The 15,454-nt window shown below is 46.5% G+C and overlaps 1 protein-coding gene across 1 annotated transcript in view; it reads right to left on the reverse strand.

The window, feature by feature from the left end:
* The window catches only part of LOC137426467 (solute carrier family 22 member 6-B-like), a 58,408-nt gene extending 53,946 nt beyond the window's left edge, over nt 1–4,462 (reverse strand). Inside the window, exons 1-3 of the mRNA XM_068115020.2 lie at nt 3,871–4,462; nt 3,390–3,493; nt 2,993–3,147 (exon numbers count right to left, since the gene is read on the reverse strand). Coding sequence (XP_067971121.1) covers nt 2,993–3,147; nt 3,390–3,493; nt 3,871–4,260 — 649 coding nt within the window. The 5' untranslated portion in view covers nt 4,261–4,462. The remainder of the gene's footprint in view (nt 1–2,992; nt 3,148–3,389; nt 3,494–3,870) is intronic.
* Between the last annotated feature and the right edge of the window lie 10,992 nt (nt 4,463–15,454).

Raw genomic sequence — 15,454 nt, forward strand, 5'->3', positions numbered from 1 at the left:
GAAACTACACCACACCACGGCCTACCATCCCCAGGCCAATGGCCTGTGCTAGCGCTTTCATCGCTTAATGAAGGCCGCGCTCCGGGCCAGCCTCCGCGCGGCGGCTGGGTCGACAGACTCCCCTGGGTCCTGCTGGGCCTCAGGACGGCACCCATGGATGACCTGCGCGCATCCTCGGCGGAGCTGGTCTTCGGGCAACCACTGCGGGTACCGGGTGAATTTATCCCCGACTCCACGGCTCCTTGGTCCGCGGTGCAACAGCGCTCCGCCCTTCAGGAGATCGCCCGGAGGTTCGCCCCGGTGCCGACGGCACACCACGGTTGCCCGCCTTCCCACATCGCCCCGGAGCTTCGCACGGCGAAGTATGTCTTCTTCCGGCACGACGCCCACCGGGCACCGCTACGGCCCCCGTACGATGGGCCCTTCCGCGTGCTGGAGACCGGGGACAAATTTTTCACCATCGACATCGGCGGTGCCCCGGAACGCATCTCCGTGGACCGCCTCAAGCCGGCCCACCTCGATCCGGACCACCCCCCGCAAGCAGCTTTGCCTCCGCGTCGAGGCCGCCCCCTGGCGGTCGGACCCCCGGCACCCCCCAGCCCCGCCGTCCCGCTACCCCCCAGCCCTGCACCCATCGCCAGGGGGCGTTTCGGCCGGGTCATCCGGCTTCCCCGCAAACTCACCCTTCAGGTGCGCGGGAATTCTGGGGGGGTGCGTGTGGCTGGCACAAGGGGCAATAATTCCACGCACCAGTGGGTGGCGCGAGCGTCCAGGCGGGGAACGAAAGCACATGCCCCGCCCTTCGACCGATTGGCCACGCCCAGGGACTAGGCGTGGCCTCAGGACATATATGCGGGCTCTAAGCTCGAGCCCGCCCAGTGCTGAAGTACGAGCTTTGAATAAAGACTCTTTGTTATACCAACGCGTTGTGGCCTACCTCTCTGGCAATCGAGTCGTGTGTGCGCAGCACCACAGTGCTGTATATTCAAGACCCATATTATATCGAGCTGTATATTCTAGACCCGTATTATATAGTGCTGTATATTTTAGACCTGTATTATATTGTGCTGTATATTTTAGACCTGTATAATATAGTGTTGTATATTCAAGACCTGTATAATGTCGTGTTGTATATTCTAGACCTGTATAATGTAGTGCTGTATATTCTAGACCCGTATTATATCGTGCTGTATATTCAAGACCCATATTATATAGTGCTGTATATTCTAGACCCGTATTATATAGTGCTGTATATTTTAGACCTGTATTATATAGTGCTGTATATTTTAGACCTGTATAATGTCGTGTTGTATATTCTAGACCTGTATATTGTAGTGCTGTATATTCTAGACCCATATTATATAGTGCTGTATATTCAAGACCCATATTATATAGTGCAGTATATTCTAGACCCGTATTATATAGTGCTGTATATTTTAGACCTGTATTATATAGTGCTGTATATTTTAGACCTGTATAATATAGTGTTGTATATTCAAGACCTGTATAATGTCGTGTTGTATATTCTAGACCTGTATATTGTAGTGCTGTATATTCTAGACCCATATTATATAGTGCTATATATTCTAGACCCGTATTATATAGTGCTGTATATTTTAGACCTGTATTATATAGTGCTGTATATTTTAGACCTGTATAATATAGTGTTGTATATTCAAGACCTGCATAATGTCATGTTGTATATTCTAGACCTGCATAATGTAGTGCTGTATATTCTAGACCCGTGTTATGTAGTGCTGTATATTTTAGACCTGTATAATATAGTGCTGTATATTCAAGACCCATATTATATAGTGCTGTATATTCTAGACCCGTATTATATACTGCTGTATATTTTAGACCTGTATTATATAGTGCTGTATATTTTAGACCTGTATAATATAGTGCTGTATATTCTAGACCCATATTATATAGTGCTGTATATTCTAGACTCGTATTATATAGAGCTGTATATTTTAGACCTGTATTATATAGTGCTGTATATTTTAGACCTGTATAATATAGTGTTGTATATTCAAGACCTGTATAATGTCGTGTTGTATATTGTAGACCTGTATAATGTAGTGCTGTATATTCTAGACCCGTATTATATAGTGCTGTATATTTTAGACCTGTATAATATAGTGCTGTATATTCAAGACCCGTATAATATAGTGTTGTATATTCTAGACCCGTATTATATAGTGCTGTATATTTTAGACTTGTATAATATAGTGCTGTATATTCAAGACCCGTATTATATAGTGCTGTATATTCAAGACCCGTATAATATAGTGCTGTTTATTCTGGACCTGTATAATATCGTGTTGTATATTCAAGACCCGCATAAAGGGCTTGTGGGATAGCCTAACCTGAATGTATGCGCACTTGCCTCTGAGCTGTCTCGCCGGTGTTGGAATATCATCCCAGCTAAAAATTGTCCCACTGGAGTTTAAAGAGCAATAATACATGAATTTGTGTGCCGCCCCATGGATGGATGTTAAACCCAATATCCCTCTGGTAGCAATAGATGGGGGACATTAAAGATCCCATGGTGTATTTTGTGAAGATTCGGAGAGTTCTCGGCGGCACTCCGAAAACTTCACAATTTCCAGTCACCTTGACGTGCAGGTGAGTGAGTGTTAGGCCTAGTCAGCCACTTAGTGAATTACAATAATAAAATATAGGCTTTTCTTCCCTTACAAGGAAGTTCAACGCGTTTCGGCCCATCAAGCCTGCATAATGGTTGCCAACCTATGGTCGTCAGTCTGTGCTCTATCCTTTTTAAGATATTCGTTGAAAGTGATGACTCACACCATCAGGCCAGGATGACCCCATGAGAAGGTTGTAATAATTGAGGCCTTTAAATAATAAGTATTAAATTAAAATTCCACACCAAACTGAAAAGATAATGGCAAAGTATGTATGGTCATAGACTTTTGAACCATCTTTTGAGTGGTGGTCCAATATATTGGTGGGTGGGATATCTCACCCAATGAAAAGGCATTAAGCACAGATCCAGAGAGAAATGCACCAGTGAGGAAACGCGCCAGAATGTAAATGTCCAAGTTTGGGGAGAAAGCAGCGCAGACGCCCAAGATGCCCACGAGGAGGTGACTTGCCAACATCACAGATCGTCGGCCAAACCTGTAGCAGAAAAAAAGGAAAAAAAGAAAAAGTATTTTCTTTTCTAAAACTTTTCATCGGAGTCAATTTTTGGGTTGTTGGAAGCAATTTCATTGGTCGATTTGTCAGCCAATGAACAATCCGTTTCATTGAGCTGAACTGTTGGTAGGATTGGAAGATGCCTGTTGATCCCGGGTGATGTGATTGATCACGTAAACAACAAAAAAAGTAAAAAAAATAATTAGATTTATCTGGAGTCTTACTTGTCTGCCAAACCTCCTGTGACGATCGCTCCAACCAGTACGCCTCCCATGTACACCGACTGAGCCATTTGTTTCAGCAGTTGCTTGTCGCACACCAGGTCCCACTGGAGACAGATGAGGTTTGGGGACGTTAATACGCGCGATCCCACTTCCAGGAAACTTTCAATCCGATTCATGTGGCCCTAATCTTTCCAAGAGAGAGCAACCGGTGCATGGAGAAGCAGTTTTTAACCAGCAGATATAGCCTACTGGGTGGGTTTGTAATATTTAAAGCGTAAAAGTGAAAGCTAACAGGCGGGACAGCCGGCTTAATATACACTAAGTCGGTGGGTGCTTGTCTGAAGTCAAAACCGGTGTTGTCTGGTGCGTGCGGTTTGTGTCGTATGTAGCTCCAGCACAAGCCCTGCAACATGTGGGAGAGGGAAAAGGGACGGCGTACAACCTACCGGGACTGATGAGAGCGATGCAGGTGCAGTCATACCTGCGTGATGATGGTGGACGAGAACGAGCTGAAGTCAAAGTCCCATCCGTCGACGCAGCCCTCGATCTCCGTGAGGTTCGACACGTCTGCAGAGGCGTTGACCGTCAGCTGCCATTGCGGTCGGACGTACCGGGTGCAGCTGCTCGGAGAGTCCTGCTCCCAGGGAATGGCGGCCCTCAGGAGGGTCTCCTCGGTCAGGTTCCGCCGAGTGCGGAGAGACGCGTTCCCCAGCCACGGTATTCGGCAATGGTGGCGGGGAGTCGCGGCGGAGAAGTTCTGCATGAGGTTGTGGCTCGCAAGCATCAATACGGGCAAAACGAGGAGAAAAACATGGATAAGTTGAAAAGGTCCGGCTCTTCCAACCGTTTGGAGAATTTCGGAGAAAGCCATCCCAGGAGATCAAGTTTTATGGGGATTCGCAAGTAAAGCTGAAACCGGTATATCTACACTCTTGACTATTAGCACTGAATGAAAGCTCAAGGGAAGTGTATTCAATGATTAATCGCGAAAAGTGGGGCGGATATCGGGATATGGGACAAAAATGGAATGAGATGTTCACTTCCAGCACGAGAAACAATGACGGATTCTACCTGGGGTGACAAAAATGGAATGAGATGTTCACTTCCAGCACGAGAAACAATGACGGATTCTACCTGGGGTGACAAAAATGGAATGAGATGTTCACTTCCAGCACGAGAAACAATGACGGATTCTACCTGGGGTGAATGGGCTATTTGCTCCCGGCTCCAGATCTTAACAGGTCCAAACAAATTGAGTGAATGAAACGTTTTTGATGCAGTTTCTCTTTTTACAAACGAAGATAGCTGTGTGGGCATGCTCCAAACTTTGTAATCTGTTCTGTTCTTACTAAAATAGCGTGATATGATCATATGAGGGAGCGATCGAGGAAAAATGCGGAGTGAATCATGTGAGCGAGTGGTGTGTGAGTGCTGCGATGTTCCCTGTGTGTTAACAGGAAAAAAGAAGGCCGTAAGTTGTTCCGAGCGAGTGAAGAGTGTAAGGAGGGCCGTGAGTGAATGGTGTAAGGAGGGCCGTGAGTTGTTCTGAATGAGTGAATGTCAAAAGGAGGACTGTGAGTTATTCTGTGTGCGTGAACAGTGTAAGGAAGACTGTGCGTTGTTCCGAGTGAGTGAGTGAATGGTGGAAGGAGGGCCGTGAGCTGTTTAGTGTGAGTGAGTGGTGGAAGGAGGGCCGTGAGTTGTTCTGAGTGAGTGAATGGTGTAAGGAGGGCCGTGAGTTGTTTAGTGCGAGTGAATGGTGTAAGGAAGGCCGTGAGTTGTTCTGAGTGAGTGAACGGCATAAGGAGGGCTGTGAGTCATTCTGTGTGCGTGTACAGTGTAAGGAAGCCTGTGAGTTCTTCCGAGTGAGTGAGTGAATGGTGGAAGGAGGGCCGTGAGCTGTTTCGTGCGAGTGAATGGTGTAAGAAAGGCCATGAGTTGTTTAGTGTGAGTGAACGGTGTAAGGAGGGCCATGAGCTGTTTAGTGCGAGTGAACGGTGTAAGGAAGGCCGTGAGTTGTTCTGAGTGAGTGAATGGTGTAAGGAGGGCCATGAGTTGTTTAGTGCGAGTGACTGGTGTAAGGAAGGCTGGGAGTTGTTCTAAGTGAGTGAACGGCATAAGGAGGGCTGTGAGTTATTCTGTGTGCGTGAACAGTGTGAGGAAGGCTGTGAGTTGTTCCGAGTGAGTGAGTGAATGGTGGAAGGAGGGCCGTGAGCTGTTTAGTGCGAGTGAATGGTATAAGGAAGGCCGTGAGTTGTTCTGAGTGAGTGAATGGTGTAAGAAAGGCCATGAGTTGTTTAGCGTGAGTGAATGGTGTAAGGAAGGCTGTGAGTTGTTCTGAGTGAGTGAATGGTGTAAGGAGGGCCATGAGTTGTTTAGTGCAGCTGAATGGTGTAAGGAAGGCCGTGAGTTGTTCTGAGTGAGTGAATGGTGTAAGAAAGGCCATGAGTTGTTTACTGCGAGTGAACGGTGTAAGAAAGGCCGTGAGTTGTTCTGAGTGAGTGAAGAGTGTAAGGAGGGCCATGAGTGAATGGTATAAGGAGGGCCGTGAGTTGTTGTGAATGAGTGAATGGCATAAGGAGGACTGTGAGTTATTCTGTGTGCGTGAACAGTGTAAGGAAGACTGTGCGTTGTTCCGAGTGAGTGAGTGAATGGTGGAAGGAGGGCCGTGAGCTGTTTAGTGTGAGCGAATGGTGGAAGGAGGGCCGTGAGTTGTTCTGAGTGAGTGAATGGTGTAAGAAAGGCCATGAGTTGTTTAGTGTGAGTGAATGGTGTAAGGAGGCCATGAGCTGTATAGTGTGAGTGAACGGTGTAAGGAAGGCCGTGAGTTGCTCTGAGTGAGTGAATGGTGTAAGGAGGGCCGTTAGTTGTTTAGTGCGAGTGAATGGTGTAAGGAAGGCCATGAGTTGTTCTGAGTGAGTGAATGGTGTAAGAAAGGCCATGAGTTGTTCAGTGTGAGTGAATGGTGTAAGGAAGGCCATGAGCTGTTTGTGCGAGTGAATGGTGTAAGGAAGGCTATGAGTTGTTCTGAGTGAGTGAATGGTGTAAGGAGGGCTGTGAGTTGTTTAGTGCGAGTGAATGGTGCAAGGAGGGCTGTGAGTTATTCTGTGTGCGTGAACAGTGTAAGGAAGGCTGTGAGTTGTTCCGAGTGAGTGAGTGAACGGTACAAGGAAGGCCGTGAGTTGTTCTGAGTGAGTGAATGGTGTAAGGAAGGCGGTAAGTTGTTCCGAGTGAGTGAAGAGTGTAACGATGGCCGTGAGTGAATTGTGTAAGGAAGGCCATGAGTTGTTCTGAATGAGTGAATGGCATAAGGAGCACTGTGAGTTATTGTGTGCTTGACCAGTGTAAGGAAGGCTGTGAGTTGTTCCGAGTGAGTGAATGGTGTAAGGAGGGCCGTGAGTTGTTTTGTGCGAGAGAATGGTGTAAGGAAGGCCGTGAGTTGGGGCGTGAGTTGTTTAGTGCGAGTGAACGGTGTAAGGAGGGCCATGAGCTGTTTAGTGTGAGTGAACAGTGTAAGGAAGGCAGTCAGTTGTTCTGAATGAGTGAATGGTGTAAGGTGGGCCGTGAGTTGTTTCGTGCGAGTGAATGGTGCAAGGAAGGCCGTGAGTTGTTCTGAGTGAGTGAACGGCATAAGGAGAGCTGTGAGTTATTCTGTGTGCGTGAACAGTGTAAGGAAGGCTGTGAGTTGTTCTGAGTGAGTGAACGGTGTACGGAAGGCCATGAGTTGTTTAGTGCGAGTGAACGGTGTAAGGAAGGCCGTGAGTTGTTTAGTGCAGGTGAATGATGTAAATAAGGCCGTGAGTTTTTTTGAGTGATTGGATGACGTAAGGAGGGCTGTAAGTGAACGGTGTAAGGAGGGGCGTGAGTTGTTTCGACTGATTGAACGTCGTAAGTGGGCCCTGAGTTCCATGTTTATATTTGTGCGGGTAATCAATTAAATCGAAATTGAACGTTATATTACTGAATTAAATCGAAATAATCAATTAAATCGATTGAAAGAACACACACACACACACACACACACACACACACACACACACACACACACACACACACACACACACACACACACACACATACACACACACACACACACACGACAAATCTAAATAAATGCCCAAGATCCAGGACACTACACCAATGGAAAGATGGCGGGACTGAGCCAGACGGACAAGTGTAGATTCTGCAAGACAGAAACAGAAGGTGCAAGTCACCTGCTCTCGGGATGAAAAAAAACTATTATCAGAACAACTTTACACAAAACGGCACAACAACGTATGCAAAGTGATTCATTGGCATATCTGTAAAAATGTAAACATCCCAGTACCAGAAAACTCATGGAAACACGAACCAAGGGCGATCATTGAAAATGAGGACGTCATGATCATGTACGACCTGATGATTCCTTCGAGCATGAACATAGAAGCAAAGCATTGCGTCCGGACATTGTACCCAGGAACAAAAAGAAAAAGACAGCATTGATGATTCAGATCTCAGTACCCAGCGATTTTGGTCGAAACAACACAGAAATCAAGAAAATGACCAAATACCAGGAAAAATAAGGTCAAGAGATCTTGGAAGCTGAAGAGTATCGGAATTGGACCAGTGATAATTAGAGCAACAGGAATGAAAAAGAAGAACCTCACTGTGATTTCTAAAACCATCCCACCAGGTCCACAAAAATGAGATTCAAGAGATCGTGGAAGCTGAGAGTATCAAAATTTTACCAGTGAAAATTGGAGAAACATGAATGATGAAGCAGAACGTCACTGAGATTTTAAATTGCTTCTTCCATCATTGCTTTGGCTATCAAATCCTTCTTCTCCAATGGCTTGATCTCTGATCATCAATTTAGATTCAGACCAAGTCACTCTACTCTGGACATGCTGCTTCTGCTTTCTCAACATTGGATGGACGTCCTCTATGTCAAACAGGAAATTAGAGCTGTCTCCCTTGACATATCACGTGCCTTCGATACGGTTTGGCACCCCGCTCTGCTCACCAAACTCTCCTCCGATGGTATTCATGGAAATCTCCACGCATGGCTTGCGGACTTCCTCTCTAGTCGTAGTCAACGTGTGGCCCTGAATGGGTTTCTCTAATCTCCCCTTCTGGTTCAGGCTGGAGTTCCCCAAGGTAGTGTTCTGGACCCTGTGCTTTTTCTGGTCTTCATCAATAATCTCTCCGACTCTCTGGAAAATCCTCTCTATCTCTTTGCTGATGACTCCACTCTCTGCCGCTCCATTCCTCATCCCTCAGATCGGCAGTCCGCAGCCTCCTCACTCTCTGCAGACCTGGACAAAATCACAGACTGGTCAAACAAGTGGAACATGTCTTTCAATCCTGACAAATCTCACATTCTCTCTATGTCCCTTCGAATAGACCGTCTGGACAAACCTCCCATCTATTTTCTCAACAATCCTCTCCATGAAGTTCTGTCACTCAATCTCTTGGGTCTCACAATCTGCCATGATCTTTCTTGGGAAAACCACATTTCCAAGCTGGCCTCCAAATCCAGTCGCCAACTGGGCATTCTCCGTCATGCGAAGTCCTTCCTTGGCACACCTGAGCTCCTCACCACATACGAGGCTTTCATCCGCAGCTCAATGGAATACTGTTCCCCCCTCTGGGCCGGTGCTCCTGCCTCACACCTCGCTCGGCTTCACGCTGTTGAAACCAAAGCTTTCAGAATCATTGGAATCTCCTGCGATGAAGCTATATCTGAGGGCCTTTCACTCACTCATCACAGGCAGGTTGGTGGTCTTTCTGTCTTCTACCGACTCCTCTCTGGCCGAGCCCCCTCAGCCCTGTTTGTGTTCTGTCCCCCAAGTACTCCCACAGGTCACACAAGATCTGCCTGCAACCCTCTTCTTGTGAAACTGCCAAAATCAATCTCTTATCTTCCCCCATCCAAAACCTTGATCTTTTCTACCCCTGTTAATTCACCCCAGATCCACTTTTCCGAAATTCCAACTTCTTTCCTGGAAGTCCTAGCAGTGTCCATTTGTTTTGTTTTTTACCTCTCCCACCCCCACCCCCTCCCCACGCCTCCTCCCCCCGAGCCCTCTCCATCCCACAGATCTCCCGATGTCCCTGCTCTCAAATGTTGTACTTGTGTGCCTTTCCCTCTCTCCCCATCTTGTCTCCCGCTCCCTTTATTTCTTCTTATCTGTGGGTTTGTTATTTTGTCTTTAATGTTAGCTCTTACACGAGCCTCGATCTTGTATCCAAAAAAAAAAAAGTCCCTGGGAATATTGCCACAAATGAACTACAACTGGAGGCGATTCGGGGTTCGGTGATGATCCTGAAAAGAGCCCTTGGAACAAAACTCTGAAAAAGTTGAACAGTTTGGTCCATGATCCGTGATCTCTTACTGAAGCGGAGATGGATACTTTGGGTCCTGGGAGGACTCCGTTCAACAAACAACAACAACAACATGCATTTTAAGGCCATTTTCCCTGCTAGAGCGGGGGTTAGCCTTGCGGTCCCCATGACAATCATCTTCTCCATTTTGCCCTATTTTCTGCATCTCTCCTTGTTAACCCCCTTGCCCGCATTTCTTCTTGCACCATCTTTAGCCAAGTCTTTCTCGGTCTTCCCCGTCCTCTACTTCCTTCTACATTCATTTCCATCACTCTTCTCAACCAGTCACTTTCATCCTTCCTCAACACATGACCAAACCATCTCAACCTCTTCCTCTTCACAGCATCAATCACAGGCTCTATTCCCATCATCTTTCATCATTTGTCTTCCTCTCTCTCAACGATACTCCACACATCCACCGAACCATTCGCATTTCCACCCTTTCCAGCCTTCGTTGCTGCTCTACATTCATGACCGATGTCTCACTCCCATAAATCATAACACTTCTCACACATGCAGCATACACCTTTCCCTTCAGCTTCAACGACACTCCCCTCCTCATCAGCACGCCACTCAGTTCCCGAAACTTCTTCCATGCACATCTCACTCTAGCAACCGTTGCCGAGTCTGATCCACCTTCTCCATTCACCATGTCTCCGAGGTAGCAAAATGTTTTCACACCTTCCAGCTTCACGCCGTCTCCAAGATCCAACTCAACATTTCCTCCATCTGCAGCTCCCTCTGTGCACACCTTACATTTGAATCTAGCTGCCACACTGGTTAATGACCCTCTCAGACCGCTATATTTTTGATGAACCCACTCAGCGCACATTGTACATTGAATGGAGTTCACTCCGACACCCTTCCTGCACAAAGCACATGGCCACTTCCCAGTTCTTTCCACCTCACCACATGCTTTACCACTTGCCATCACCTTCGTCTTTCCTATATTCACCTATAGACCTTTTGTCTCCATACATTCCTTCCACTTGTTCATCTTTTCCTTCAGTCCATCCCTACTTTCCGCAATCAACACCAGATCATCTGCATACAACAACTCCCACAGTAAACCCTCCTTTACGTTCTGAGCCAGCACCTCCATCACAGCTACAAATAGTAGTGGACTCACTTCCGACTCCTGATGCACTTCCACCTTCACCTTAAAGTCACCACTGTTCCCGTACTTCGTCCTTACAGCTGTGCGTGCTCTTTTGTACATTGCCATCACTACTCTGATCAACCATTCCTCCACTTCTATCTTCCTCAATGCCCATGTCAATACTTCGCATGGAACCCTATCGAATGCTTTCTCCAGATCAACAAACCCAAGAAACAACTTCTTCCTCTTCTCCATGTACTTCTCCTCCAACTGCCTCACAATAAGGAGCGCGTCTGTCGTTCCTCTTCCTGGCATAAATCCAAACTGCATTTCGTCGATCTTCACCTTCTTCCTTATCCTCCTCTCCAACACCCTTTCCAATGCCAACAATGTTGCCATCCCATTCAATCTTTGCATTCAACAGCATTTCCATATATCTTTTCCATCTTCCTTTAATTCCATCTGGGTCCACAACGATTTGTCCCACTTCATCCTTCAAGCAACTCACCCCCATCACATCACACCTCTCTTTCGCTATCTGCTTTGCAATCCTGAATCGTGCTCTGTGACCCTCTTCCGAATCCAAGCATTCTCCGAACATTTTCCTACATGCCTCCTGCGCCTTTGCTATCTCTTTCTTTGCAGCCTTCCTGGCTGCCTTATAACTTTCATGCTCTGCTTTTTCTGCTCCCGTACCCTTCGCCTTCTGCCACTCCTTGAACTTCTTCCTCTTCTCGTCAATCATATTTCCAACTTCATCATCCCACCACCATGTTTCCGAGTGCCTCGGTGGTCCTTTTGTCCATCCACATACCTCACCAACGGCTCCCAACAGACTGTCTTTCATTGACATCCAACCACTTTCAAGCTCAACCACATCGTCCTCTACCCTACTCAGCCTCTCTTTTAATGCCTCCCTTACTGTCACCTCTTTCAACCTCCACACCTTCATTCTCGGTTGGTACTTCACCCGCCGAGCTCTCCTCGCACCTTTCACCCTTATGTCGCAGACAACGAAGTGGTGCTGTGAAACAGCCTCCTCCCCCGGGATTACCTTTGTGTCCCGGAGGTGCCCCCTATCTCGCCTACGCACCATCAGGTAGTCAACGGTTGTCGTCGACCCACCTGACGTGTATGTAACAAGCTTATTATCCTCTTTCTGGAACTGAGTGTTACAAATCAACAAATCAGCTCCATCAGCAAACTCCAGCATCCTTTCACCTTCTCCATTTCTCACACCATATCCGTAACCCCCATGAACTCCCTCAAAACCATCCATACTCCTTCCCACATGTCCGTTTAGGTCTCCTCCTATCACAACAACTTCCACATCTTTCACGTTTTCCATCAGCTTCTCTATCGCACACCAGAACTTGTCCTTCTCTTCATCGCTCCGACCAACCTGCGGAGCATATCCCGAGATGACGTTCACCAAGAGCTTTCCAATCATCATTTTCACCATCATGAACCTATCGCTCACTCTAGTCACACTCACCACACTGTCTACAAACTCCTCAGAAAACAGGACACCAACACCATTCACGCCCTCCAGGCACCCTTACCACACAAACTTGTATTTCTGTCTCTGCCTACCCTTCACCATTCTCACACTACTTCCCTTCCATCTCTTCTCTTGCACACAGCATATATCCACTCTTCTTCTGACCAATACTTCCACCACTTCTCCTGATCTCCCTGTCATTGTCCCTACATTCCATGTCCCAAACCTCAGAAACCGATCTCCACTTCGGGCTGTACCCTGCCCATATGTAGTTGTAATTGTCATGGTTCTCTTTTTGAGGCAATGGTTTTATGGCCGGATGCCCTTCCTGACGCCAACCATCTTAGTCGCCGCCTACGACACACAGGGATACGGTGTACCTATTCTAACCAGGGTACACACCGGGATAAAGCTTTGAATAAAACCAAACGTGTTTAATCCCGAACAAACAAACGGAGAATGAAATCAATAATAACTATATACAATAAAGTAAAATAATCCGATAAAAAGTAAGGCGTCAGGTCACAAGTACAGACGGGGCGAGGGACACAAAATAGCGACTTATCTCTGCTCTTTCAGATGACACAAGCTTCCTAAGGACTCCGTTCCACCTTCTGAAACCCGCAAATGGAGATAACAACCAACGACACACACACCTTTTCTTTTATAATTACATCTATTGTGATCAGTGCATATGCAGGTCATGGCAGGTAGGATCGCACAGTAGCATGTACTGCAGGTGTAGGTAAAGATGAAGGGCAGCTGGGGAAGACAGATCTCATTGTGTGTAGATTTGTCAGTGGGAAAGATGTGTGTCCCTGTAGTATCGGTGGATCAAGCTCTCAAGGAGAGCGAGTATTGTGAAACTCCACCATGTCTCATCCCAGTAGCCCAGCGTGTGATTGGGAGTGAGATCCGCAGGGATGAGGGTCAGGATCGGTCCTCAATGTGGCAAGAGGAACCCTGGTGACCATGGACTCTGCAGAGAGCCAATGGGCGACTCCCTCTGGCAGAAGGAGCAGTTGTGGGAGTCATGTTTCCCTTGAGATGGGACTTTGATTTTTGAGCTGCGGCCACCACACAACCCTGCACTTCCAGCACCACATTATAGGGCATCCACACTGCCAGGTAGAAGCTACACCTGCAGGCGATTGTGAAGCTATGTTACTTCCATTACCAAAGGTGGATGGAGGTTATGTTTTCACCCCTGCCCATTTGTGAACAAGATATCTCAAAACGTTGTGGACGGATTCGGACGAAATTTGGCAGAGAGGTAGCGTATGTGACAAGGACGAAATGATTAGATTTTGGTGAAGATCCGGATTCGGATCCGGCTACTAGAATTTCCATGTGATTCTTCGCCATTGGGAAATAGGGCCAAAAACGATACATAGCAGGATATCTCAAAAAGTTGTGGACCGATTCGGACGAAATTTGGCAGAGAGGTAGCGTATGTGACAAGAACAAAATGATTCGATTTTTGGTGAAGATCCGGATTCGGATCCGGCTACTAGAATTGTTTACGTGATTCTTCACCATTGGGGTGAAGTTATAGACGGATTTGGATGAAACGTTGTGGACAGGTTGTGTGTGCGACAATGAAGAATTGAATTGATTTTTGTGAAGATCTGATTATGGATTCGGATATGAGAATTATTTAATTTTTTAAGTGATTCTTCACCATTGAGTGATATTGCTAAAATCAACATATAGCAGGATATCTCAAAAGGTTATGGATGGATTTGGACGTAACCTGATGGACCGGTTGTGTGTGTGACAAGGAAGAATCGATTCAATTTTGGTGAAGATCCGGATCCGGATCCGGCCAGTATAAATTTTTAAGTGATTCTTCACCATTGGGAGATGTGGCCAAAAACGATATATAGAAGGATATCTCAAAAAGTTGTGGACGGATGATTTTGATTAAATGTGATTTTGTATTGTGATTTTCTGGTCTAATCTGGGATACAAAACGTAAACTGTTCACCTGGTGGAGGTATGCTCTCCACTGAGTGCCGTTCTAGTTCTTGATAGGATGATTATTGAGCATGTTATTGTTGTGATGATGGGAATGTTCTACTCAGTCACGGAAGACTTGATTTGTGCTGTGCAGGGCAGGTAGCCCATTAATTTGTAGCTTCTAAATTGGGTATTTCATCTCAGCTGACAGCTGGAGGAGAAGACATCTATGAGGCGATGTGGTCTATTATAGGGATTCATATCAGAATTTGGGAAGAGTTAAGTTAAATTGTCATGTAAGATAGGCATGTCTGCCTGGAAGAAGGTGCTGCCTACAGAATGCGGACGGTTAATAACAGGACCTGCTGCCCCTGAAAACGGTATCAGAATGGACAAGGCTGTGTCCACGAATGCGCATGGCAGTTGGAGTTGAATCTCGGAGTTTTCATCTCTCTCACTCTTTCTGTTTCAGCGTTCCCCCCCAAAAAGGACCATTTTGGAGAGTCGCAAAGACATCACTTCTGATCGCCGTCGCTCCTCTCGAATGATGAAGGATACCTGAATGGCTCAACCTTTCTAATAAGCTGGTACTCATTTCGCCAACCTTGGAAGGATGCCAGGCTGAGTCAATAACCCAAATGCTGGTGTTTGATAACCCTAAGTCTGAGCCCCTTTCCTGCCTCATGTTATGCTAATGGCATGACAGAGGCTCAAACTCAGGACCCCAAGATCTTAAGCCAGCCATTTTAACCGTTAAGGCAACTCCAGGCCCATTTGGTTGACCATGAAAACATTGGCAGGTGACAGGAAGATTTCTGCAGCATCAAAATTAAATGGATAAAGAGCTTGGGCCCAACTGTGCATGATTTTAATTCAACCACGTCCGAGCTTTAAAGTGACTCATTCTCAATTGGCCAGGGCAAGCATTTCCGCAGCTGAAAAGAAAAATCTTCGTTTTGTCCACCCTCTACAAACCCAAAGGCAGAAAAGTAATCATGGTGTCTGTTGGGCAGTCCAAAACGTTTTTTTAAGGAATGGTCGGTCATGGACCAATAAAATTCAGTGCAGATGTTAGTCCTTTTTCTGTCTAGTTTCCAGCCAATGTGAAACTTTAATTTTCTTCCGGCGATGAATATACGTCTT

The sequence above is a fragment of the Myxine glutinosa genome, chromosome 5 (assembly GCF_964187855.1).
Source record: "Myxine glutinosa chromosome 5, kmMyxGlut1.1, whole genome shotgun sequence".
Classification (NCBI taxonomy): Eukaryota; Metazoa; Chordata; class Myxini; order Myxiniformes; family Myxinidae; genus Myxine; species Myxine glutinosa.